This window comes from Anolis carolinensis, unplaced genomic scaffold (genome assembly GCF_035594765.1).
Source record: "Anolis carolinensis isolate JA03-04 unplaced genomic scaffold, rAnoCar3.1.pri scaffold_9, whole genome shotgun sequence".
NCBI lineage: Eukaryota > Metazoa > Chordata > Lepidosauria > Squamata > Dactyloidae > Anolis > Anolis carolinensis.
In genome coordinates this window covers 27964747-27988405 of record NW_026943820.1, presented here as the reverse complement: position 1 = coordinate 27988405, position 23659 = coordinate 27964747, and the positions used below count along the sequence as shown (strand labels likewise).

Here is a 23659-nt window from a genome sequence, read left to right as displayed (position 1 = left end):
TCTCTCCCTCTAATTAGGACTTTATTTTTCTTTTCTTTTTGTTGTATCAACCTAGAGGTGTGGATGATGGGTTGTGTTGTCAAATTTCGAGGTTGGGGGGCCTGTAGTTTTGTTGTTTTGTGGGTCGCCGTGACGCCATCACTCTTTTATATATATAGATTGGAGATGGGATTTAATTTCATTGTCTAATGTACAATGACAATAAAGTTATTCTATTCCATTCCATTCCATTCTAGGAAGAACTTCCTGATGTTAGAGCTGTGGAATCTGTTGCTTCCTTGGGACTCTGGTGGAGTCTCCTTCTCTGGATGGTCATCTCTTGGGAGGGATCGAATGGTGCTCCCCTGCCTTGGTGGAATGGGGTTGGACTTCCCACACTAGGATCCTACTTACGATGACGTCTCCTCCCTCCACGAACTGCAGCCGGACCTGGAAGAAGGCCATGTCTAGGATGTAGAGGAGGTCACAGAGGTAGTCCACGGCCATCCAATAGCCGACGTTCCCGGCCGTCTGGTAGGGAAAAGCCCAGCGGAGCGGGATCAGCCAGCAGTTCCAGTTCCAGGCCAGGACCACCAGGAAGAGCCAGAAGACATACGGCAGGTCTATGGAGGGAGGAAGGAAGGAAAAGCCCACCACATGCCAATCATCCAGGCCCCCATGATTTCGATCAGGAGTTGGAGTCCAAAACATCTGGAGGGAGGGCCAAAATTTGCACATGCCTAGATGGGGCCGGGCTGTGGCGCAGCTGGCTAGTAACCAGCTGCTATAAATCACTACTGACCGAGAGGTCATGAGTTCGAAGCCCGGGTCGGGTTAAGCCTCCGACCATAAAAAAAAAATAGCCCCAGCTTGCTGTTGACCTAGCAGCCCCGAAAGACAGTTGCATCTGTCAAGTAGGGAAAATTTAGGTACGCTTTATGCGGGAGGCTAATTTAACTAATCTACAACACCATAAAAAAAACTGCTCACGAGGAAAAGAATGAGGAAGAACAGCCACCAATGGACGGTGAAGCAACAGCTCCCCCTGTGGCCGGAATCGTGAAGCTGGAAAGGATGTTAAAAATGCCTCTGTGTCTGTCTAAAACTGAATGTTGTTTGTCTGTTGGCATTGAATGTTTGCCATATATGTGTTCATTGTAATCCGCCCTGAGTCCCCTTCGGGGTGAGAAAGAAGGGCGGAATATAAATACTGTAAATAAATAAAATAAATAAATAAACTGCATTCCAATTAAACATATGAACAAGGGCCACTTGTATTTCTGGGAACTCCTTGGTGTAAATGCTCATGTTGCTAGTAATCCAAGCAAAAGGTTCCTCCAGCTGTGTTACTTACTGTTCCTTTCACTCATTTACTCTCAATAACTTCTGCTGAGTTGTTGTTGTTGTTTATACCCCAATTTACTGTTCCTTCTGCTGAGTTACTCACTGTTCCTTCTTTTGGGCTGTTATTATAATTAACTAATGTGATTATACTATAATATGCATTTATATCCCAATTTACTGTTCCTTCTGCTGAGTTACTCACTGTTCCTTCTTTTGGGCTGCTATTATAATTAACTAATGTTATTATACTATAATATGTATTTATATCCCAATTTACTGTTCCTTCTGCTCAGTTACTCTCACTAACTTCTGCTGAGTTACTGCTGCTGTTGTTGTTGTTCTTGATGAAGTTATTTATACTCTAATTTACTGTTCCTTCTGCTGAGTTACTCACTGTTCCTTCTGTTTGGTTGCTATTATTATTATTATTATTATTATTATTATTATTATTATTATTATTATTATTATTAAATTTATATATATCCCAATTTACTGTTCCTTCTTCTCAGTTACTCACTGTTCCTTCTGTTTGGTTGCTATTATTATTATTATTGTTATTATTATTATATTTATATATATCCCAATTTACTGTTCCTTCTTCTCAGTTACTCACTGTTCCTTCTGTTTGGTTGCTATTATTATTATTATTGTTATTATTATTATATTTATATATATCCCAATTTACTGTTCCTTCTGCTCAGTTACTCACTGTTCCTTCTGTTCGGTTGCTATTATTATTATTATTGTTATTATTATTATTATATTTATATATATCCCAATTTACTGTTCCTTCTTCTCAGTTACTCACTGTTCCTTCTGTTCGGTTGCTATTATTACTATTATTGTTATTATTATTATTATATTTATATATATCCCAATTTACTGTTCCTTCTTCTCAGTTACTCACTGTTCCTTCTGTTCGGTTGCTATTATTACTATTATTGTTATTATTATTATTATATTTATATATATCCCAATTCACTGTTCCTTCTGCTGAGTTACTCACTGTTCCTTCTACTGGGTTGTTGTTGTTATTATTATGTTTATTATTATATTATGTTTATTTATATCCCAATATTCTGTCCTTTTTGCTGAGTCACTGTTCCTTCTGCTGGGTTGCTGCTGCTGCTATTATTATTATTATTATTATTATTATTATTATTATTATTATTATTATTATTATTATGTTTATTTATGCCTCAATGTACTGTTCCTTCTGCTTAGCTAACTTCTGTTGAGTTACTTAGTGTCCCTTCTGCTGGGTTAGTGTTGTTGTTGTTGTTATTATTATTATTATTATTACTATTATGTTTATTTATACCCCACTTTTTCTCCCCACAACTTACTGTTCCTCCTGCTGAGTTACGCACTGTTCCACCTACTGAGTTACTTAGTTCCTTCTGATGAGTTACTCAAGGTTCTTCCTGCTGAGTTACTTAGTTCCTTCTGCTGAATTACTTACTGGTAAGTGGATCGATGCTGCTGGGCCACTGGTATCGGATCTTTTTCGCTCGGCAGAGGAAGGGACGGGTCTTGAATTGGCAGCAGAGCATTTCATGGTAGGCTTCGTCCTTCTCAATTTCCTCCTTCTCTTCCTCTTGTGGGTCACCTTTCGATGGCGCTGGGGGAGAAACACAAGGCATTGAAAAGCTTGACCTTTGGGAATTCCTCCTTTATACATCACCTTCGGATGGAAAGTGCGATCCCAAGCCAGATAATTAAACAGAGTGACACCGGGAAGGGTCAGAAGTGTAAGAAGGAAGATGCAAATGATGAAGCCAAAGGGGGGATAAAAGTCTCTGCTCACCAAATCCCATTATTGCATAGCATTGAGCCATAGCATAGTATCACCAAAGTGCATGCATTCTACAACATAGAACAATACTAGATTAACACCTAAACCAGGTTTGAAGGCTGCGGAGGGTTTTCACTTTCAGGCCTGAAAGGATGTCTGAAATAGAGTCTCTGCTCATAAAAGTCTCTGCTCACCAAATCCCATTGTTGCATAGCATTGAGCCATAGCATAGTGGTGCCAAAGTGCATGCATTCTACAACATAGAATGATACTAGATTAACACCTAAACCAGGTTTGAAGGCTGCAGAGGGTTTTCACTTTCAGGCCTGAAAGGATGTCTGAAATAGAGTCTCTGCTCATAAAAGTCTCTGCTCACCAAATCCCATTGTTGCATAGCATTGAGGCACAGCATAGTGGTGCCAAAGTGCATCCATTCTGCAACAGAATGATACTTTTAAACCAAGTTCAAAGGCTGTGGAGGGTTTTCACTTTCAGGCCTGAAAGAATGTCTGAAATAGAGTTTCTGTTCAGAAAAGCCTCTGCTCACCAAATCCCATTATTGCATAGCATTGAGGCACAGCATAGTGGTGCCAAAGTGCATCCATTCTGCAACAGAATGATACTTTTAAACCAGATTAACATTTAAACCAAGTTCAAAGGCTGTGGAGGGTTTTCACTTTCAGGCCTGAAAGGATGTCTGAAATAGAGTTTCTGTTCAGAAAAGTTTCTGCTCACCAAATCCCATTGTTGCATAGCATTGAGGCATAGCATAGTGGTGCCACAGTGCATCCATTCTGCAACAGAATGATACTTTTAAACCAGATTAACACTTAAACCAAGTTTGAAGGCTGTGGAGGGTTTTCACTTTCAGGCCTGAAAGGATGTCTGAAATAGAGCCTCTGCCCAGAAAAGTCTCTGCTCACCAAATCCCATTATTGCATAGCATCGAGGCATGGCATAGTGGTGCCAAAGTGTTTCCATTCTGCAACAGAACGATACTTTTAAACCAAGTTCAAAGGCTGCGGAGGGTTTTCACTTTCAGGTCTGAAAGAATGTCTGAAATAGAGTCTCTGCTCAGAAAAGCCTCTGCTCACCAAATCCCATTGTTGCATAGCATTGAGGCATAGCATAGCGGTGCCAAAGTGCATGCATTCTGCAACAGAAAATGATACTTTTAAACCAGATTAACATTTAAACTAGGTTAAGAGGCTGCAGAGGGTTGTCACTTTCAGGCCTGAAAGAATGTCTGAAATAGAGTCTCTGCTCAGAAAAGTCTCTGCTCACCAAATCCCATTGTTGCATAGCATTGAGCCATAGCATAGTATCACCAAAGTGCATGCATTCTGCAACTGATGCATTCTTGGGTGTGCTTCAGGTTGGACTTCGGACTGTAATCCAAAGTGGACTTCGAACTACAAACCCACTCACTGGCCGCAGGGGTTTCCTCGTCGGAGGAGATGTCCGGGTCGATCAGCCTCTCCTTGACCTTCTCCGTCCGGTCCTTAAAGAGCCGCACCAGTTCTTGCAGCCGGTCATTGATCACGGCACTGCTTTGGCTCCCGGTAGAGCTACTACGACCCGATAAACTGCAGCTCAAAGAGAGCAAAGGAATCATAATCTCTGTTAACTATCTCTAATTTGGCGTCTGCACCACAGTATGAATGCAGTTTGATGCCACTTTAACCCCCACAGCTCAATCCTATGGGATCCTTGGGCTTTGCAGTTTTACAAGGCCTCTAGTCTTCTCTTCCAAACTACAACCCCTGGGATTCCATATCATTGAGCCAGTGGTGCCAAACTGCAATGATTCCACTATGCTTTCTAAGTCAAGAGGCAAAGGATTCATTGTCATGTCGGGATCCCTGCTGAGAAAATGAGAAAGTTTCCCATCTTTGAGGCTTGTTTTTTTCTCACAAAAAAAATCATACGTGAAAACAAAAACCTTCTATTTATTGTATTATGGAGAAAAGTGGGATAGAAATAAATAAATAAATAAATAATACTCTGGCAGAAACCAGTGCAGGTGGTCCCGGTGGTGATGGGCACACTGGGTGCCATGCCAAAAGATCTCAGCCGGCATTTGAAAACAATAGACATTGACAAAATTACGATCTGCCAACTGCAAAAGGCCACCCGACTGGGATCTGAGCACATCATCTGAAAATACATCACACAGTCCTAGACACTTGGGAAGTGTTCGACTTGTAATTTTATGATATGAAATCCAGCATATCTATCTTGTTTACTGTATCATAATAAAATAATAATAATAATAATACAGTCCTAGACGCTTGGGAAGTGTTCAACTTGGGATTTTGTGATACGAAATCCAGCATGTCTATCTTGTTTGCTGTGTCATACAATAAAATAATAATAATAATAATAATAATAATAATAATAATAATAATACAGTCCTAGATGCTTGGGAAGTGTTTGACTTGTGATTTTGTGATACGAAATCCAGCATATCTATCTTGTTTGCTGTGTCATAATAAAATAATAATAATAATAATAATAATAATAATAATAATAATAATAATACAGTCCTAGACGCTTGGGAAGTGTTTGACTTGTGATTTTGTGATATGAAATCCAGCATATACATCTTGTTTGCTGTGTCATACAATAAAATAATAATAATAATAATAATAATAATAATAATACAGTCCTAGATGCTTTGGAAGTGTTTGACTTGTGATTTTGTGATACGAAATCCAGCATATACATCTTGTTTGCTGTGTCATACAATAAAATAATAATAATAATAATAATAATAATAATAATATTAACAGCTGGTAAATTGGCTGGGATTTCTGGGAGTTGAAGGCCAAAACACCTGGGGACCCACAGGTTGAGAACCACTGATCTATATCATGTATTAATTTATTTATTATGTTGTTGTTATTATTGTTATTAAAGTGACCACTAGGTATGTCCGATCGATGAAAAAAATGTTTCAATTCTCGTTTCTAAAGTAGGGGGTGCTGGCGCTTCAATATAGAAAGTATTTCCGATTTTTTCACCCAAAAATTTAGGATATTTCCGAAAATTTGTAATGATTCTAAATGTTTCCAAAATGGCGGACGCGCATGCACAATCGCCAAAAAAAAAAGGAACTGGGTGGGGGGGGGGTACTTTTACAGGGCTCTCCCGCCCTCATTTCTTGAGCTATCCTCATCAAATTTGCAATGCCCTTACAAGTTGTGCAAAGATACTTTGAAAACTAGAAATTCCCTTGCTAAGAGAAAGAACCATGTTAGGCTGAGCTAAGCTCCCATTCAAGGTGGATTGCAGAAACAAAAAAAATTTAAAAAATATTTTTAAAACACATTAAAAAAAACTGGGGGGGGGAAATAACAAAACATTAAGAGACAATTAGAGAATGGGCCAATAATGGTTTGAATTACATTGCTGGTTACGCTGTGAGACAATGTCTCGGAATGCGTATCAAAAAGCGAGAACAATCCGAAATAATTCCGATATACGATTCAAAACGATTTTTTGGACATGTCTAGTGACCACAATGATTTTGCACCGAGAGCAATGTCTTTTGGGCAAAATATCATGCAACCTTATTGCGAATCCCAACCAGCATTTGCAAGCTTGCCTTTTGGTCAACTCACCCTCCAGCAATGGATTAAATGAGTCTACTCACATGGCAACAAAACTGAAACCCAGTTTTGATTGGATTGCATTTATCAATAAATGCCGAAACAATACCTGATTTGTTCGTCTCTCTCGGGACTGGACCGATCCGCCCAAGCTTTGATGGGAGACTGGTTTGGAGAAAGGGCTCCCAGTTCCTCCAAAGGCTCCTCTTGGACAAGACGTTTCTTCCTAAGTAGGAGAAAACATTTGCAAATGAGGATTTTGTGAGGATCGTTCCCTTCTTCATGAGGCCAGACTGGTCTTGAAAGAAGAGGAAAGTCTACTTCAAAGAAATGCTGGAAGTGTGGTGAAAGGGAAGGCACGTACTTCCACTGTTGGTGGACTTGTGCAAAAGCAAAAGAATTCTGGAAAGAAATACATAGGATTATACAGAAAATACTTCAAATTAAGATTAGTTCAGACCCCAAGTTGCTCCTCCTGGGTATGTATGACAACGTAGAGGAAAAAAAATAAACAAATCTTATTTAATTATCTGATAACAGCAGCAAGAATAACATATGCTAAGGGATGGAGGGAAAAAAACAGTCCGGATATAAAAAACAGGTTTATTAAAATTTTGGAAATTATGAGTGCAGACAAATTAACATACTTATTATCGAACACTCAAGGCAAACCCAAAAAACAAACAGATTGGGAATTAGTTACAAACTATTTAAGAACTGAGAACTGTAAAGTGATAATATAAGGATACAATAGCCAATGATAAAAGACTACACAACTGCCCCGGAATAAACACTAAAAGAGAGAAAAATAATACAACAAACAAATAGAAGAGGAAATATAAGGGTATAGTTTATACCAAATGAATATGATACATAACAACACACATCTGATGGAAGTCAATTTTAATTATATGTGATAACTGTTAGTATTTAAGTGATGTTCTGATTTTTTGTTTTTTGCTTTCTGTTTTCTGCTTCTGTCCTCTTTTTCCTTTTGTTTCCTGATGTAGGGTTTCGATTAATAGATTTCCCCTAACCTCCTGTATATTTTTTTTCTTACCCCCATGTTATTCCCCATGTGATCCCCCTTCACGGTGTGTAATGGTCGATGTGATTCACATTATTATAATAATAAAAATTATATTTAAAAAAAAAGAAGAAGAGGAAAGGGTCATCTACTTGACATTGTGATTGTGTTGCATGAGAAAACCAGCCCCGGGTCCTTGGGATGTCCTTTGGGGGAAACCATGTTCCTGAACCCAAAGATGTCTTGCCTCCCACACAATTGTATAGCCCAGGGGAAAGAAACTAAGCTGGGAACTTCCTCATCAAGTTCCCAGTTTCACCTACATTTTTGGACTTTACCTGGACATTGCAACACAATACTTCTATTCCGGCAGAGGAAATTGTCTCCCTTGCCCATTGGCAAGGGCACTGTCGCCACTGCCTTTATCCCAGACCCGCCTTGTAGGAACTAGGGAGAGGGCCTTTTCTGCTGTGGCCCCCCGTTTATGGAACTCATTGCCCATTGAAATCAGGCAAGCCCCCACTCTTTCAGACTTTAGAAAAGATCTAAAAACATGGCTCTTCCGATGTGCTTTCGGAGAGTAACTGTTACATGCTTTTGTTACGCCCCCATTATTTATCCTCTAGACTGTCTGCTATCTTTTCCTTAGTTCCCTGTGGTTTTATTCTTATCCTTTTTCTTATCCTTTTCTCACCCCGAGTTTTAACTGAGTGTTAGTGCGGCCTGCCCTGTTATATTGCTCTTTGGATTTTGTGTTGTACTGTATATGATTCTTTATTGTATTGTAATTGTATTATGATATGTTGTTTTATATTGTGTTATATTGTATTTTTCCCGGGCATGGCCCCATGTAAGCCGCCCCGAGTCCCCATTGGGGAGATGGTGGCGGGGTATAAATAAAGTTTTATTATTACAGTAGAGTCTCACTTATCCAACACTCGCTTATCCAACGTTCTGGATTATCCAACGCATTTTTGTAGTCAATGTTTTCAATATATCGTGATATTTTGGTGCTAAATTCGTAAATACCGTAATTACTACATAGCATTACTGCGTATTGAACTACTTTTTCTGCCAAATTTGTTGTCTAACATGATGTTTTGGTGCTTAATTTGTAAAATCATAACCTAATTTGATGTTTAATAGGCTTTTCCTTAATGCCTCCTTATTATCCAACATATTCGCTTATCCAACATTCTGCCGGCCCGTTTATGTTGGATAAGTGAGACTCTACTGTATTATTATTATTATTATTCACCACCCTGTGCCTTTGATGAACGGGACCACTCGCATCGGAAGGAAATCAGCATTTCTACAGCCAAACCCATCCTCTGTCATTTTTGCATGATTGTATTAATATATGATGTTTTGTTTCCCTGGGGTCTGGAATCGCCAGCCCAGCCCTCTTAATGGGCCAAGTCATTGTTATTGCCGAAAGGGAATGGGAACTCAAAGCAAGGGCCGACATCTTTTACCTCTTGAGAGCCACTGGAGTGACCGGAACCACGAGGTTTTGGGATTTGTTGCTGGCAGAAGGTTGCACCGAGGCGGCTTCCCCCGAAAAGCCATCCTTCGAATCCACTTTCTGGATGCTCACCGTGGGATATTTCCCTTGGAAGAAGAAGAAAGTGGACGGAAAAGAGTCATAAAGAAAACGCCATGGAGAAAACTCCTGCAACAGACTCATCGGGAGCCGCCTTGGATTCTACTTTTGGATCAAAATGGCAAATAATATAAACGAGAGTTGGCCCTTGTGAGTCCTGTTCAAGTGAGGAAAGTAGGGGAAGAAGGAAGAGGAAGGGCAGAAAGAGAAGAAGGAAGCATGGGGAGGAAGAGAAGAAGAAGAGAACGAAAAGGAGACGGGGATGGAGGAGGAGATGTGCTGGAGGACATAGAGAGGAGGAGGAGGAGAAGAATTAGGAGGAAAAAGAGATAAAGAGTGATGAGGACAACGGAGAAGAAGGAAGAAAAGTAGAAGGAGGAGAAGAAAAAGAAGAAGGAGAGGAGAAGGAAAGGGGGAAGAAGAAGATGGAGAAGGCGAAGAAAGAGGAGGAGAAAGAGATGAAGAGGAAGAAGGAGGAAGAGAAGAAGAGAAAGGAGGAGGAAGAAGAGGAAGAGAAAGAAAGAAGGAAGAAAAGTAGAAGGAGGAGAGGAGGAGGGGAGAAGAAGGAAGAAAAGGAAAAGAAGGAAAAGAAGAAGGAGAGGAGAAGGAAAGGGGGAAGAAGAAGATGGAGAAGGCGAAGAAAGAGGAGGAGAAAGAGATAAAGAGGAAGAAGGAGGAAGAGAAGAAGAGAAAGGAGGAGGAAGAAGAGGAAGAGAAAGAAAGAAGGAAGAAAAGTAGAAGGAGGAGAGGAGGAGGGGAGAAGAAGGAAGAAAAGGAAAAGAAGGAAAAGAAGAAGGAGAGGAGAAGGAAAGGGGGAAGAAGAAGATGGAGAAGGCGAAGAAAGAGGAGGAGAAAGAGATGAAGAGGAAGAAGGAGGAAGAGAAGAAGAGAAAGGAGGAGGAAGAAGAGGAAGAGAAAGAAAGAAGGAAGAAAAGTAGAAGGAGGAGAGGAGGAGGGGAGAAGAAGGAAGAAAAGGAAAAGAAGGAAAAGAAGAAGGAGAGGAGAAGGAAAGGGGGAAGAAGAAGATGGAGAAGGCGAAGAAAGAGGAGGAGAAAGAGATAAAGAGGAAGAAGGAGGAAGAGAAGAAGAGAAAGGAGGAGGAAGAAGAGGAAGAGAAAGAAAGAAGGAAGAAAAGTAGAAGGAGGAGAGGAGGAGGGGAGAAGAAGGAAGAAAAGGAAAAGAAGGAAAAGAAGAAGGAGAGGAGAAGGAAAGGGGGAAGAAGAAGATGGAGAAGGCGAAGAAAGAGGAGGAGAAAGAGATAAAGAGGAAGAAGGAGGAAGAGAAGAAGAGAAAGGAGGAGGAAGAAGAGGAAGAGAAAGAAAGAAGGAAGAAAAGTAGAAGGAGGAGAGGAGGAGGGGAGAAGAAGGAAGAAAAGGAAAAGAAGGAAAAGAAGAAGGAGAGGAGAAGGAAAGGGGGAAGAAGAAGATGGAGAAGGCGAAGAAAGAGGAGGAGAAAGAGATGAAGAGGAAGAAGGAGGAAGAGAAGAAGAGAAAGGAGGAGGAAGAAGAGGAAGAGAAAGAAAGAAGGAAGAAAAGTAGAAGGAGGAGAGGAGGAGGGGAGAAGAAGGAAGAAAAGGAAAAGAAGGAAAAGAAGAAGGAGAGGAGAAGGAAAGGGGGAAGAAGAAGATGGAGAAGGCGAAGAAAGAGGAGGAGAAAGAGATGAAGAGGAAGAAGGAGGAAGAGAAGAAGAGAAAGGAGGAGGAAGAAGAGGAAGAGAAAGAAAGAAGGAAGAAAAGTAGAAGGAGGAGAGGAGGAGGGGAGAAGAAGGAAGAAAAGGAAAAGAAGGAAAAGAAGAAGGAGAGGAGAAGGAAAGGGGGAAGAAGAAGATGGAGAAGGCGAAGAAAGAGGAGGAGAAAGAGATAAAGAGGAAGAAGGAGGAAGAGAAGAAGAGAAAGGAGGAGGAAGAAGAGGAAGAGAAAGAAAGAAGGAAGAAAAGTAGAAGGAGGAGAGGAGGAGGGGAGAAGAAGGAAGAAAAGGAAAAGAAGGAAAAGAAGAAGGAGAGGAGAAGGAAAGGGGGAAGAAGAAGATGGAGAAGGCGAAGAAAGAGGAGGAGAAAGAGATAAAGAGGAAGAAGGAGGAAGAGAAGAAGAGAAAGGAGGAGGAAGAAGAGGAAGAGAAAGAAAGAAGGAAGAAAAGTAGAAGGAGGAGAGGAGGAGGGGAGAAGAAGGAAGAAAAGGAAAAGAAGAAGGAGACGGAGGAGGAAGTTGGAAGAGGAAGAGAAAAATGACGAAAAGGAAAAGGAGAGGAAGAAGGAGAACAGGAAATTGAGGAGAAGTTGTGGTGGAGTACATAGAGATGGAGAAGAAGGAGAAGAGAGAGAAGGAGGAGGAGAAAAGGAGGAAGAAGAGGAGAAGAAAAAGAGGAGGAGGAGACAAGTATAGTGGCGAAGGACATGATGGAGAAGAAATGTGAGGAGAAAGAGAAAAAGAGAAGAGGAGGAAGAGGCGGAGGAGGAGGAAATGGTGATAAGACAGATGTAAACAAACTCATCTCTGTACCAAACTGCTCCAGAATGCTGCTGGTTTCTTATACCGGCATAAACTCCTTTTGGGCCATTTTTGCTTAATGATGATGGCCTGCATTCAGCCCAATGTTGTGCATTGCTTCATATATTTATGGGCAACCCACACGGATGTCTACGTATGTTCGGTACCGTCCGTTTGTGGGAAGGGGTCTTTCCAGGCATTTTGTCTTGAGAACAGCGCAACCACTACAGCGACACAGGCAACACAGGTGAGCTAGGACGACAACATATAGGGAAAAAACATTGGAGCTTTGTGGCATCTGAGAGATTTTGTGTGAGAGAGGGAAGCAATGAGGCCAGAAGCCAAAAGACTTCTTTGCAATGACTGATCTCCATTTGGTAGATGCATGGTCATCTGTTGGGAAGGGTCAGATTGTGCTTTTGCTGCCTGGCAGAAGGGGGTCAGACTGAATGGCTTTTGTGGGTCCCTTCCAACTGTAGGATAATAATAATAATAATAATAATAATAATAATAATAATAATAATAATAGAGTAATTATTTCTTCCTGCCTCGCAAAAGGGGGTTGGACTGAATGTCTTTTGTGGGGTCCATTCCAATGGTAGAATAATAATAATAATAATAATAATAATAATAATAATAATCCGGCATATATATCTTGTTTGCTGTGTCATACAATAATTATTATTATTATTATTATTATTATTATTATTATTATTGGGAAGTGTTCGACTTGTGGTTTTGTGAAACGAAATCCAGCATATCTATCTTGTTTGCTGTGTCATACAACATCGTTGTGTCAATAATAATAATAATAATAATAATAATAATAGAGTAATTATTTCTTCCTGCCTGGCAAAAGGGGGTTGGACTGAATGTCTTTTGTGGGGTCCATTCCAATGGTAGAATAATAATAATAATAATAATAATAATAATAATAATAATAATAATAATAATCCGGCATATCTATCTTGTTTGCTGTGTCATACAATAATAATAATAATAATAATTATTATTATTATTATTGGGAAGTGTTCGACTTGTGGTTTTGTGAAACGAAATCCAGCATATCTATCTTGTTTGCTGTGTCATACAACATCGTTGTGTCAATAATAATAATAATAATAATAATAATATAATTATTTTTTCCTGCCTGGCAGAAGGGGGTTGGATTGGATGACCTTGCCGCTTTGACAGACCTTTGGGGGTCCCTTCAAACTCTAGAATTCTATAACCTGAGTGAGCCTCCCTGTTACTTTCTGTGTAAATCGGAAAAGGACAAGGCTGCATTAGAGATAAATATATTATTATTATTATTATTATTATTATTATTATTATTATTATTATTATTATTGATACAACGACATAGTATGACACAGCAAACCAGATAGATATGCTGGATTTCGTATCACAAAATCACAAGTCGGACACTTCCCAAGTGTCTAGGACTGTGTGATGTATTTTCGGATGATGCGTGCAGATCCCAGTAAGGTGGCCTTTTGCAGTTGACAGATGCCGGCTGAGATCTTTTGGCACGACACCCAGTGTGCTGATTACCACCAGGACCAATGGTTTATTAATATTATTACTATTGTTGTTGTTGTTGTTATTATTGACACGACGACATTGTATGACACAGCCAACCAGATAGATATGCCGGATTTCGTATCACAAAATCACAAGTCAAACACTTCCCAAGTGTCTAGGACTGTGTGATGTATTTTCGGATGATGTGTGCAGATCCCAGTTGGGTGGCCTTTTGCAGTTGACAGATGCTGGCTGAGATCTTTTGGCACGGCACCCAGTGTGCCGATTACCACCAGGACCAATGGTTTATTAATATTATTACGTTTATTGTTGTTGTTGTTATTATTGACACGACGACATTGTATGACACAGCCAACCAGATAGATATGCCGGATTTCGTATCACAAAATCACAAGTCAAACACTTCCCAAGTGTCTAGGACTGTGTGATGTATTTTCGGATGATGTGTGCAGATCCCAGTTGGGTGGCCTTTTGCAGTTGACAGATGCTGGCTGAGATCTTTTGGCACGGCACCCAGTGTGCCGATTACCACCAGGACCAATGGTTTATTAATATTATTACGTTTATTGTTGTTGTTGTTATTATTGACACGACGACATTGTATGACACAGCCAACCAGATAGATATGCCGGATTTCGTATCACAAAATCACAAGTCAAACACTTCCCAAGTGTCTAGGACTGTGTGATGTATTTTCGGATGATGTGTGCAGATCCCAGTTGGGTGGCCTTTTGCAGTTGACAGATGCTGGCTGAGATCTTTTGGCACGGCACCCAGTGTGCCGATTACCACCAGGACCAATGGTTTATTAATATTATTACGTTTATTGTTGTTGTTGTTATTATTGACACGACGACATTGTATGACACAGCCAACCAGATAGATATGCCGGATTTCGTATCACAAAATCACAAGTCGAACACTTTCCAAGTGTTGTTGTTGTTGTTGTTGTTGTTATTATTATTATTTACCCTGCCTTATTTCCCCCGAAGGGGACTCAAAGCCTAGAATCGAAAGGAGTGGGGCCGGGCTGTGGCGCAGCTAGCTAGTAACCAGCTGCTATAAATCATTACTGACCGAGAGGTCATGAGTTCGAAGCCCGGGTCAGGTTAAGCCTCCGACCATTAAAAAAAAAATAGCCCCGGCTTGCTGTTGACCTAGCAGCCCCGAAAGACAGTTGCGCCTGTCAATTAGGGAAATTTAGGGACGCTTTATGCGGGAGGCTAATTTAACTAATCTACAACACCATAAAACTGCTCACGAGGAAAAGAAGAGGAAGAACAGCCACCAATGGACGGTGAAGCAACAGCTCCCCCTGTGGCCGGAATCGTGAAGCTGGAAAAATGTTAAAAAAAATGCCTCTGTGTCTGTCTAAAACTGAATGTTGTTTGTCTGTTGGCATTGAATGTTTGCCATATATGTGTTCATTGTAATCCGCCCTGAGTCCCCTTTGGGGTGAGAAAGAAGGGCGGAATATAAATACTGTAAATAAATAATAAATAAGGTGCAAGTGTGCAGATGCCACAAGGCTCTTGGGCGTTTTCGCTTTTGAGAGGTCAACGCACAGGACGGAAGCGCACCAGACAGCGCGGCGCATGCTACGTTACCCCTATGGCTGCGGCTGCGAGAGCCAGGGACCTCTTCCTCCAGGAAACTGGGGTTCTCCATGCCGTTCTGGGGCTTCCGGGAAGCCAGGATGGGGATGCGGGACGGAGGGTAGCTGGGGACGTTGGGCAAGTGCATGGCCAAGGCACGAAAGGAAGGGGATGCCGGAGGATTGCGAGGCCCATGGTGCACCAAGCGAGCCAGTTCGATGTCCCGGCTGGGCCTGGCCATGGCGCAAGGCGCTCTAAGCAAAGGCAGAAGCAGGAGGCAGAGACTGCAATGCATACAAGGAAGAAACACACAAGAAGTGACACAGATAATCAGTGTGTGAATGCTGAGTAAAATGCAAGATCCCCTTTGCTTATGTAACCAATCCTGATTGATTGATATTACTCAGGACTCCTCCCTACCGTACCTAATGTGACCTTAAATGATTCTAATGCAGGGTTGTTGTATGTCTTTCGGGCTGTGTGGCCATGTTCCAGAAGCATTCTCTCCTGACGTTTCGCCCACATCTATGGCAGGCATCCTCTGAGGATGCCTGCCATAGATGTGGGCGAAACGTCAGGAGAGAATGCTTCTGGAACATGGCCACACAGCCCGAAAGACATACAACAACCCTGTGATCCCGGCCATGAAAGCCTTCGACAACACATTGAACGATTCTAATGCACTTTATCTATTTATGAATTTGTTACCCATAATGTGCACTGTACACTTTGCTTATCCACTATTGCAACCTCATTGTTTTTAACCTGATGTTTTAATTCTGCGTTGTGTTTTTTTAACTTATTGTGTATATTTTTTATTGGTTTTTGTTTTTGTCCTGATGTTTTATATTTTATCATTGTTTGTATTTTGATTTTGCTGTAAGCCGCCCCGAGTCCCCTTCGGGGGAGATGGAGGCGGGATACAAATAAACTTATTATTATTATTATTATTATTATTATTATTATTATTATTATTAGATATAGTCTGTGTGTGTGTCTACCTTCTTTCTCTGTAAAGAGCCTATTCAGCAGTGGAACTCTCTGCTTCTTTGGAGTCCAGCAGAAGCTCCTTTCTTGGAAGCTTTTAAATAGAGGCTGGATGGCCATCTATCGGGGGTGCTTTGATTGTGCTTTTCCTACATGAAGGCAAAAGGGGGTTGGACTAGATGGCCCATGTGGTCTAACACTATGATTATTCTATGATATATTTTGTCTCACTGAAAACAGAATAAAAGAAACTTTCTAATGTTTAAAAAGTACTCATGACATTAAGGCTGAATTAAGGAATAATGTCATCCAATTAAGGAGATTGAATCGGTTGGCTCAGAGGGGTGGCAGAAATAGCTGGAATTGAAGCTGATCAGTTACTGGGAGTAACGTTATGGATCTGCTACATCACGAATCTCTGTTTGTGAACTTTTAGACTGAAGCTTGACTTTGGTGACTGAACTATTACTTGGATTGGTGAGACCACTTTGCTTTGACCCTTAGAAAGAAGTCTGGATTCAATGAACTTCATCACATGGGTTATGTAAAGTGTTTGGGATTGTTGGTTTTCCCTTAAGCTTCACAATATCCCATGTGGAAATTGAATGGATGATTTTCCGACCCCCATCACACCACCTCCTTTTCTCCACTTTCTTTATGATAATAACTTTATTTTTATACCCTGCCTCCATCTCCCCGCAGAGACTCAGGGTGCCTAACATGGGGCCAAGCCCAGGTAATCACAATAAAACAGGATAAAATACATAAAGAACAAAACATTCATGAACAACAACAAAAAAGAATAGAACACCATATTAAGCAGTAATGTAGTGATAAATAAAAAACACCATATAAGAGTGAAACAGCAATTAATAAAAGTTGACTGGGCAAAAGTGTGAGGAGTGTATAATTAAAAATCTGGTGAGGTAGATAATGAAGTGCTGCAGTGTTAGCTGGGAGATTCGGAGGTGAGGTAAATGAGAGATTATTACCAACAAAAGGAGCAAATACTTATCAATTTGAATTGCCATCATGTGGTAAAGACTTGTTTCCTCCCACTGTCCCTCCCCTGTTTACTTTTTTAAAAAGCACACAACTTCTCTCTTTATAATTTCTGGAAAAAAAATATAAAACAGCCTGAAAATCTCACAACATATAAGAGAGGTTATTCTTACATTGCAGAATTGAGAACAGGAAAGAGAGGAGAAATGAAGCTTGAGCTCTTTTATGTCTCTCTCTGCTAGCCTTTTGATAGGCAAAACAAAAGCATAACAACACAGCAGGAGTTTCAGAGAGGCAATTGATAAAATAGTAGGTGAGAGTTCAAAAAGGAGCTCAAAAGGACTTTTATGACCTATAAAGGAGATAACACAGGAAGATAACACAGGGGGAATGTTGAAAGAGGGAGCTCACTAGATAGAAGGTTAGAGACACTAGAAGCAGCACAGGATTTGCATGCTTTGCAATGTTTTTCTCCTGAATTTTTTGAAAATCTTTAAACGTTTGCTATACCTCCTCAGTTTCAAAATGGTTATGGTGGAAGAAAGGAATCAATACTGCCACGTTGGCTCCTCCCTCCATAGTGATATCATTGTTATGTTTATAAACGGGTATAAGGGAATTCCCATCACTTGTTAAATTGGGCATTCTTACACATTTCTACGCGGAGAATTGAAGAATAAGTCACTTGCCAATTGGCCTAGGAATCATTAGGAAAACCCACAATTCAGAAACGACAAGATACCTCTACCCACATTTGAAGCTTGAGTCATGTGAAGGGCACCGTCAGTTGCAGTTTCTTAAATGTGTAGAAACGCTGATTTTACTGCATTGTGATGAAGTCCTTTGTATGCTTTGTCCTTCTCAGAGTGCTTGCTATGCTTGACTATGGACTGCCTTTTGACTACGAGATGGTGAACGGCTGAATTAACAGAGATTCTGTGTCAGATCTTAGACACTAAACCCTTATTTTGCATGAGGGACATACCTTTAGGTGCAATTATTTCGGTCCTTGTCTCTTCCTCTTCTGCCTTCATTAAAAGCAAGAACAAGCACGTTAGGGAATTTGGAAAGCAACCTTTTCCTTGAAGGATGCTGGTTTTTTAAAATATAAAAAGTAGCTTTGGAAACATGCTATTTTGGGAAAGAAACCTGTGAGGAATGATGATGTCCTTTGTCCTTCGGTGCCTCATCCGATGCAGTTCCTACAAAGTTTTTTCTGTCTGTTTCAGACCTAGAAAGGAAAGGAGGACAAATGGAAAAATGGCATTCCTATATTTACACAAAGTCCCAGAACTCTTTCACTCATGGCAGCTGAGAGCCATTGCTGTTTGTTGTTGTGCATTTGTTGTAGCTGTTGCACCTCAGCCCTGGTTCAGTACTGGTTAACTCTATCATGAATTTTATTAGGTCCTTTTTAATAGGATATTTTAACTGATGATGTTATTTTTATATTGCTGCTGCAGTCCCCCCCACCAATGAAGTCAACTGAATTGTACTTGGTGGTTGATTGATATTATTACCACTGTATTAACTCTTGTTTTATTGTCTTACCGTGTTTTATTTTTTGTATATTGTACAATGTATTTATGCTGTTGTTTTTGTAAATTATGCTGGTCGGGCCTTGCCCCATGTGAGCCGCTCCGAATCCTCGTAGCGGGGTGGCGGGGTATAAATAAAGGTTTTTATTATTATTATTATTATTAATAATAATAATAATAATAATAATAAGGAGCAAGCCATCAGAACAAATGCAATTCAGGCCAAGATTGAAAAATCAGCTGATGACCCAAAATGCAGACTGTGCAAGGAAACCGACAAAACCATTGATCATATCCTCAGCTGCTGTAAGAAAATTGCACAGACAGACTACAAACAGAGGCACAACTCTGTGGCCCAAATGATTCATTGGAACTTATGCCTCAAGTACCACCTCCCTGCAGTAAAGAACTGGTGGGATCACAAACCTGCAAAAGTATTGGAAAATGAGCACGCAAAGATACTGTGGGACTTCCGAATCCAGACTGACAAAGTTCTGGAACACAACACACCAGACATCACAGTTGTGGAAAAGAACAAGGTTTGGATCATTGATGTTGCCATCCCAGGTGAGAGTCGCATTGACGAAAAACAACAGGAAAAACTCAGCCGCTATCAGGACCTCAAGATTGAACTTCAAAGACTCTGGCAGAAACCAGTACAGGTGGTCCCGGTGGTGATGGGCACATTGCCAAAAGATCTCAGCTGGCATTTGGAAACAATAGACATTGACAAAATCACCATCTGCCTACTGCAAAAGGCCACCCTACTGGGATCTGCACACATCATCAGAAAATGCATCACACAGTCCTAGACACTTGGGAAGTGTTCGACTTGTGGTTTTGCGAAACGAAATCCAGCATATCGATCTTGTTTGCTGTGCCATACAACGTCGTTGTGTTGATAATAATATATGGATCTGAGGCATGGACGACTTTTGCTGTTAGACTTGTGTCCTGTCTTCACATATTTTTGCAAACACAAAGAATTCTAAAATATGTTTTTAAAAAAATCCCAAACATTTCCCATAAGGAGACTCAACATATATTGTGATTAGTGCCTAAACCTGCATAATATACTTGCTCAATATGTCTCATTATGATATGAAAATCTCTAGTTCCCTTTTGCTGATTTTTATTATTATTCCATTTTGGATATTTTCCTGCACCTTTTAGCAATAGTTTCAATGGGTCTAATCGCATCGAATGACAAAACTCCACAACGGCACTTTTGGTGTCTTGAGAAACATCCCAGAAAAGGAAAGAACAAGCCAAAGACTCACCAAATCGTGTCATCTTTCCTTAGGAAGCATAAATGCACTCCAGTTCAACCCGGCTCTTCTCATGGCAACTGGGAATGGAGTTCCTTCTCTAAATGGCCTGCAAATGCCTTAGAAACCATGGATCCCCGATGGAGCCAAATCCAGGCTCTTCTTAAGCAAAGGGAGCCATAATATTGTGCCTTCTTCCTTCCCTTTGCAAGAGACAAACCCGGAGGGACCAGAGAGGGCGGTTGCCGGGGAAGCAGAGCGGTTGCCGGGGAGAAAAGCAGGTCACCGGGAGATTTGGAGGGCGGTTGCTAAGCGCCCAGTGCTCAGCATCAGGCCTCAAGTGCATCTTTTCCTTCTTTGGGATGAAGGGTGTTTAGGGTTTCTTTGCATCCTAAATTTGGGGAAGGCCAGCTATGGGTGGGACTGAGTTTTGAAGTCTGTTTTAAGTGTATTTATTTATTATTATTATTATTATTATTATTATTATTATTATTATTATTATTATTATTGTATGACACAGCAAACAAGATAGATATGCTGGCTTTCGTATCACAAAATCACAAGTCGAACACTTCCCAAGTGTCTAGGACTGTGTGATGTATTTTCGGATGATGCGTGCAGATCCCAGCAGGGTGGCCTTTTGCAGTTGGCAGATCGTAATTTTGTCAATGACTATTGTTTCCAAATGCCGGCTGAGATCTTTTGGCACGGCACCCAATGTGCCCATCACCACCGGGACCACCTGCACTGGTTTCTGCCAGAGTCTTTGAAGTTCAACCTGAAATACTTTCCTTTCTTTGGATCTCCTACCTCTTTTCTTCCTCTTTGGATCCATGCTCTTCTCTCGGACGCGGAGGAGAACCTAAGCCCCACTCGGCTTCGTCGCACCAAAACATCACTTCCTCGTGGATTTCTTGGCTTCCTTCCAGGTCCTTTTGCTTCCTGGGAATAATGCAAACTGGAAAGGAAGCCACATAACAGAGGCACCTCGAAACATTTGCATTGGTGAAAGGTGGAGCAGGATACTTTCCAGCTGACGCAAATCAATGCAAGGAAAGAGATTCCACCTAAACGTTATTGAGGTCTTCTTGACCATACGAGTAAATTCCAAACAAGAAACAATCAGAGTCAGCTAACACCTCCCAACAAAGGATTCCCCCAGGCAGAAATCAGCCAAGCTTTGAAGCTGCAAGGGGGCCAATTGCAACTTTCACAATTGCCTCAAACAGACAAGAGTTCTTTCTCCAAACCTGGACTTTCCTCATATATAAATCCCACTTGCCTAGTATCCAACAGACCTCATAACATCTGAGGATGCCTGACATAGATGTGGGCAAAACATCAGGAGAGAATGCTTCTGGAACATGGCCAGACAGATCGGAAAACACACAGCAACCTATTATTATTATTACAGTAGAGTCTCACTTATCCAAGCTAAATGGGCCGGCAGAAGCTTGGATAAGCGAATAACTTGGATAATAAGGAGTGATCAAGGAAAAGCCTATTAAACATCAAATTAGGTTAAGATTTTACAAATTAAGCACCAAAACATCATGTTATACAACAAATTGGACAGAAATAGTAGTTCAATACGCACTAATGTTATGTTGTAATTACTGTATTTACTAATTTAGCACCAAAATATCATGATATATTGAAAACATTGACTACAAAAATGGCTTGGATAATCCAGAGGCTTGGATAAGCGAGGCTTGGATAAGTGAGACTCTACTGTATTTTTATTATTATTATTATTATTATTATTATTATTATTATTATTATTATTATTATGACACAGCAAACAAGATAGATATGCTGGATTTCGTTTCACAAAATCACAAGTCGAACACTTCCCAAGTGTCTAGGACTGTGTGATGTATTATTATTATTATTATTATTATTATTATTATTATTATTTGAAACACAACAAGATGATTCCACAGCAGATACTCTGCTGGCTGTTGTCACACGTCGGACACTTCCCAAATGTCTCGGACTGTTGTTGTTGTTGTTGTTGTTGTTATTGTTATTATTATTATTATTATTATTATTATTATTATTATTATTATTATTATTTTAGTAGTAAGAGTAGTTCTATCCTGCTGCTTCTCTCCAAAGGGGACTCAAAGCAGCTAACACTAAATTAAATCCCAAAGCATACAGACATTAAAATAGAATTATGCACACGACTTATTCAATAATTGTCCCGTAATCACCAATTGCACATTGCCATTTTTGCATGCAATTTCGGGATTTTGCACTAATATCCCTATAACCTTTCCGGGGGCAATTGCTCTTTTTGCTTCTTGACCCCCCTCCAAATAAAACACTCCAACCATCTCAGGGTTAGACTCTTTTATTCACTGGAATTCGGAACCAAAAATAGAATAAAATAATAAAATAAAAATGTACAAATTCTTTTCCTCGCCGGCCTCGGACCAAAAGACGGCTCCCAAAATCTTCAGGGTCCCTTTGTTTCAGAGGCATTCAAGCCCCTTTGCTCCCTGAAACAAAAGGAGAAGTTTTTGTTAAAATTCATTTGGATTGGACAGGGTTTTTTTTTTGGGATATTCTCCAATATATAACATCCAGATGCTCTAAATGCAAATGTTATTGCTTTTGGAAGCCACCTTGGGTCCCACTCTGGGGTGGTAATAGTAGTAGTAGTAGTAGTAGTAATAATATGAGTTTGTGTGATGCAGTATTATCTAATATTCATATATTATATATAATTATATCATTATATATTTGTAATATTGCATTTTACAAAAAGAGGAAAATTTGAACCCATGTCTCCCATTAGCACCCCAACTTTCAAACCAATAATGGCATAATAATAATAATAATAATAATAATAATAATAATAATACAGTAGAGTCTCACTTATCCAACACTCGCTTATCCAACATTCTGGATTATCCAACGCATTTTTGTAATCAATGTTTTCAATACATCGTGATATTTTGGTGCTAAATTCGTAAATACAGTAATTACTACATAGCATTAATGTGATATGAACTACTTTTTCTGTCAAATTTGTTGTATAACATGATGTTTTGGTGCTTCATTTGTAAAATCATAACCTATTTTGATGTTTAATAGGCCTTTTCTTAATCTCTCCTTATTATCCAACATATTCACTTATCCAACATTCTGCCGGCCCGTTTATGTTGGATAAGTGAGACTCTACTGTAATAATGAAATGTCTATTACAGCCAATGTCTTGAAACAAATATGATAGTGCCTTAAGAAAGAGCATCACAGAGCCATAATGTGTGACTTACTTGCTTGACCCAGCTCCACAGCACCCGATATCTGACAGAAAGAAAGAAAATATTAGATAGATAGAGAAATAGAGAGACAGAGAGATAGATAGAAAGAGAAATAGATAGAGAAATAGATAGATAGTATATAAAGTACTAGCTGTGCCCGGCCACGCGTTTCTGTGTCTGAGTCTGGTGGTGTTGGTCAGTCTACATTAGGTTGTATTTATGCTGTGACCTCCACCTTCTTTATACTCACATTAGTAGTAGTATTTGAAGTCTGTTACCTTCTTCAATTTTTGTGTTGATTGATAATTGCTTGAGATCCCTGTTGTCTTTGGTTTGTTGTTAATTGTAATGTCTGAATCTGCTGAGTGCGGTTTATATTTTTATTGTGGTACAATAGTCTTTTTTTTGTTTTGCCTGTGTAGGTGTTTATTATTATTGTTGTTGTAGTGATTATGAAGGTTGGATAAGTTAGATGCTACTGTATTGTTTTTTGGAGGCCCAGTTTAGCACTGACTGGCCTCTCAGCCTCAGTGCCTGGCTGTTTCTTGCCTGTGATGGTGTTGATTCTTATTGTTGTTGTTGTTGTCATTGTTATTATTGTAATTGTT

General features: G+C 40.0%; 2 protein-coding genes across 3 annotated transcripts in view; both read right to left on the bottom strand.

Moving 5' to 3' along the window:
* The window catches only part of LOC103282786 (cyclic nucleotide-gated cation channel beta-1-like), a 34026-nt gene extending 13962 nt beyond the window's left edge, over positions 1-20064 (bottom strand). The window contains exons 1-9 of one of the 2 annotated variants that reach the window (XM_062961594.1): positions 19792-20064; positions 18123-18204; positions 17959-18001; positions 14997-15268; positions 9232-9367; positions 6839-6955; positions 4547-4710; positions 2786-2944; positions 394-602 (exon numbers count right to left, since the gene is read on the bottom strand). In XM_062961594.1, coding sequence (XP_062817664.1) covers positions 394-602; positions 2786-2944; positions 4547-4710; positions 6839-6955; positions 9232-9367; positions 14997-15225 — 1014 coding nt within the window. In that variant the 5' untranslated portion in view covers positions 15226-15268; positions 17959-18001; positions 18123-18204; positions 19792-20064. The remainder of the gene's footprint in view (positions 1-393; positions 603-2785; positions 2945-4546; positions 4711-6838; positions 6956-9231; positions 9368-14996; positions 15269-17958; positions 18002-18122; positions 18205-19791) is intronic. The other variant, XM_062961595.1, reaches the window with a different exon arrangement.
* Positions 20065-22119: 2055 nt separating this feature from the next.
* The window catches only part of LOC103282342 (cyclic nucleotide-gated cation channel beta-1), a 29378-nt gene continuing 27838 nt past the window's right edge, over positions 22120-23659 (bottom strand). Inside the window, exons 13-14 of the mRNA XM_062961936.1 lie at positions 23064-23094; positions 22120-22283 (exon numbers count right to left, since the gene is read on the bottom strand). Coding sequence (XP_062818006.1) covers positions 22267-22283; positions 23064-23094 — 48 coding nt within the window. The 3' untranslated portion in view covers positions 22120-22266. The remainder of the gene's footprint in view (positions 22284-23063; positions 23095-23659) is intronic.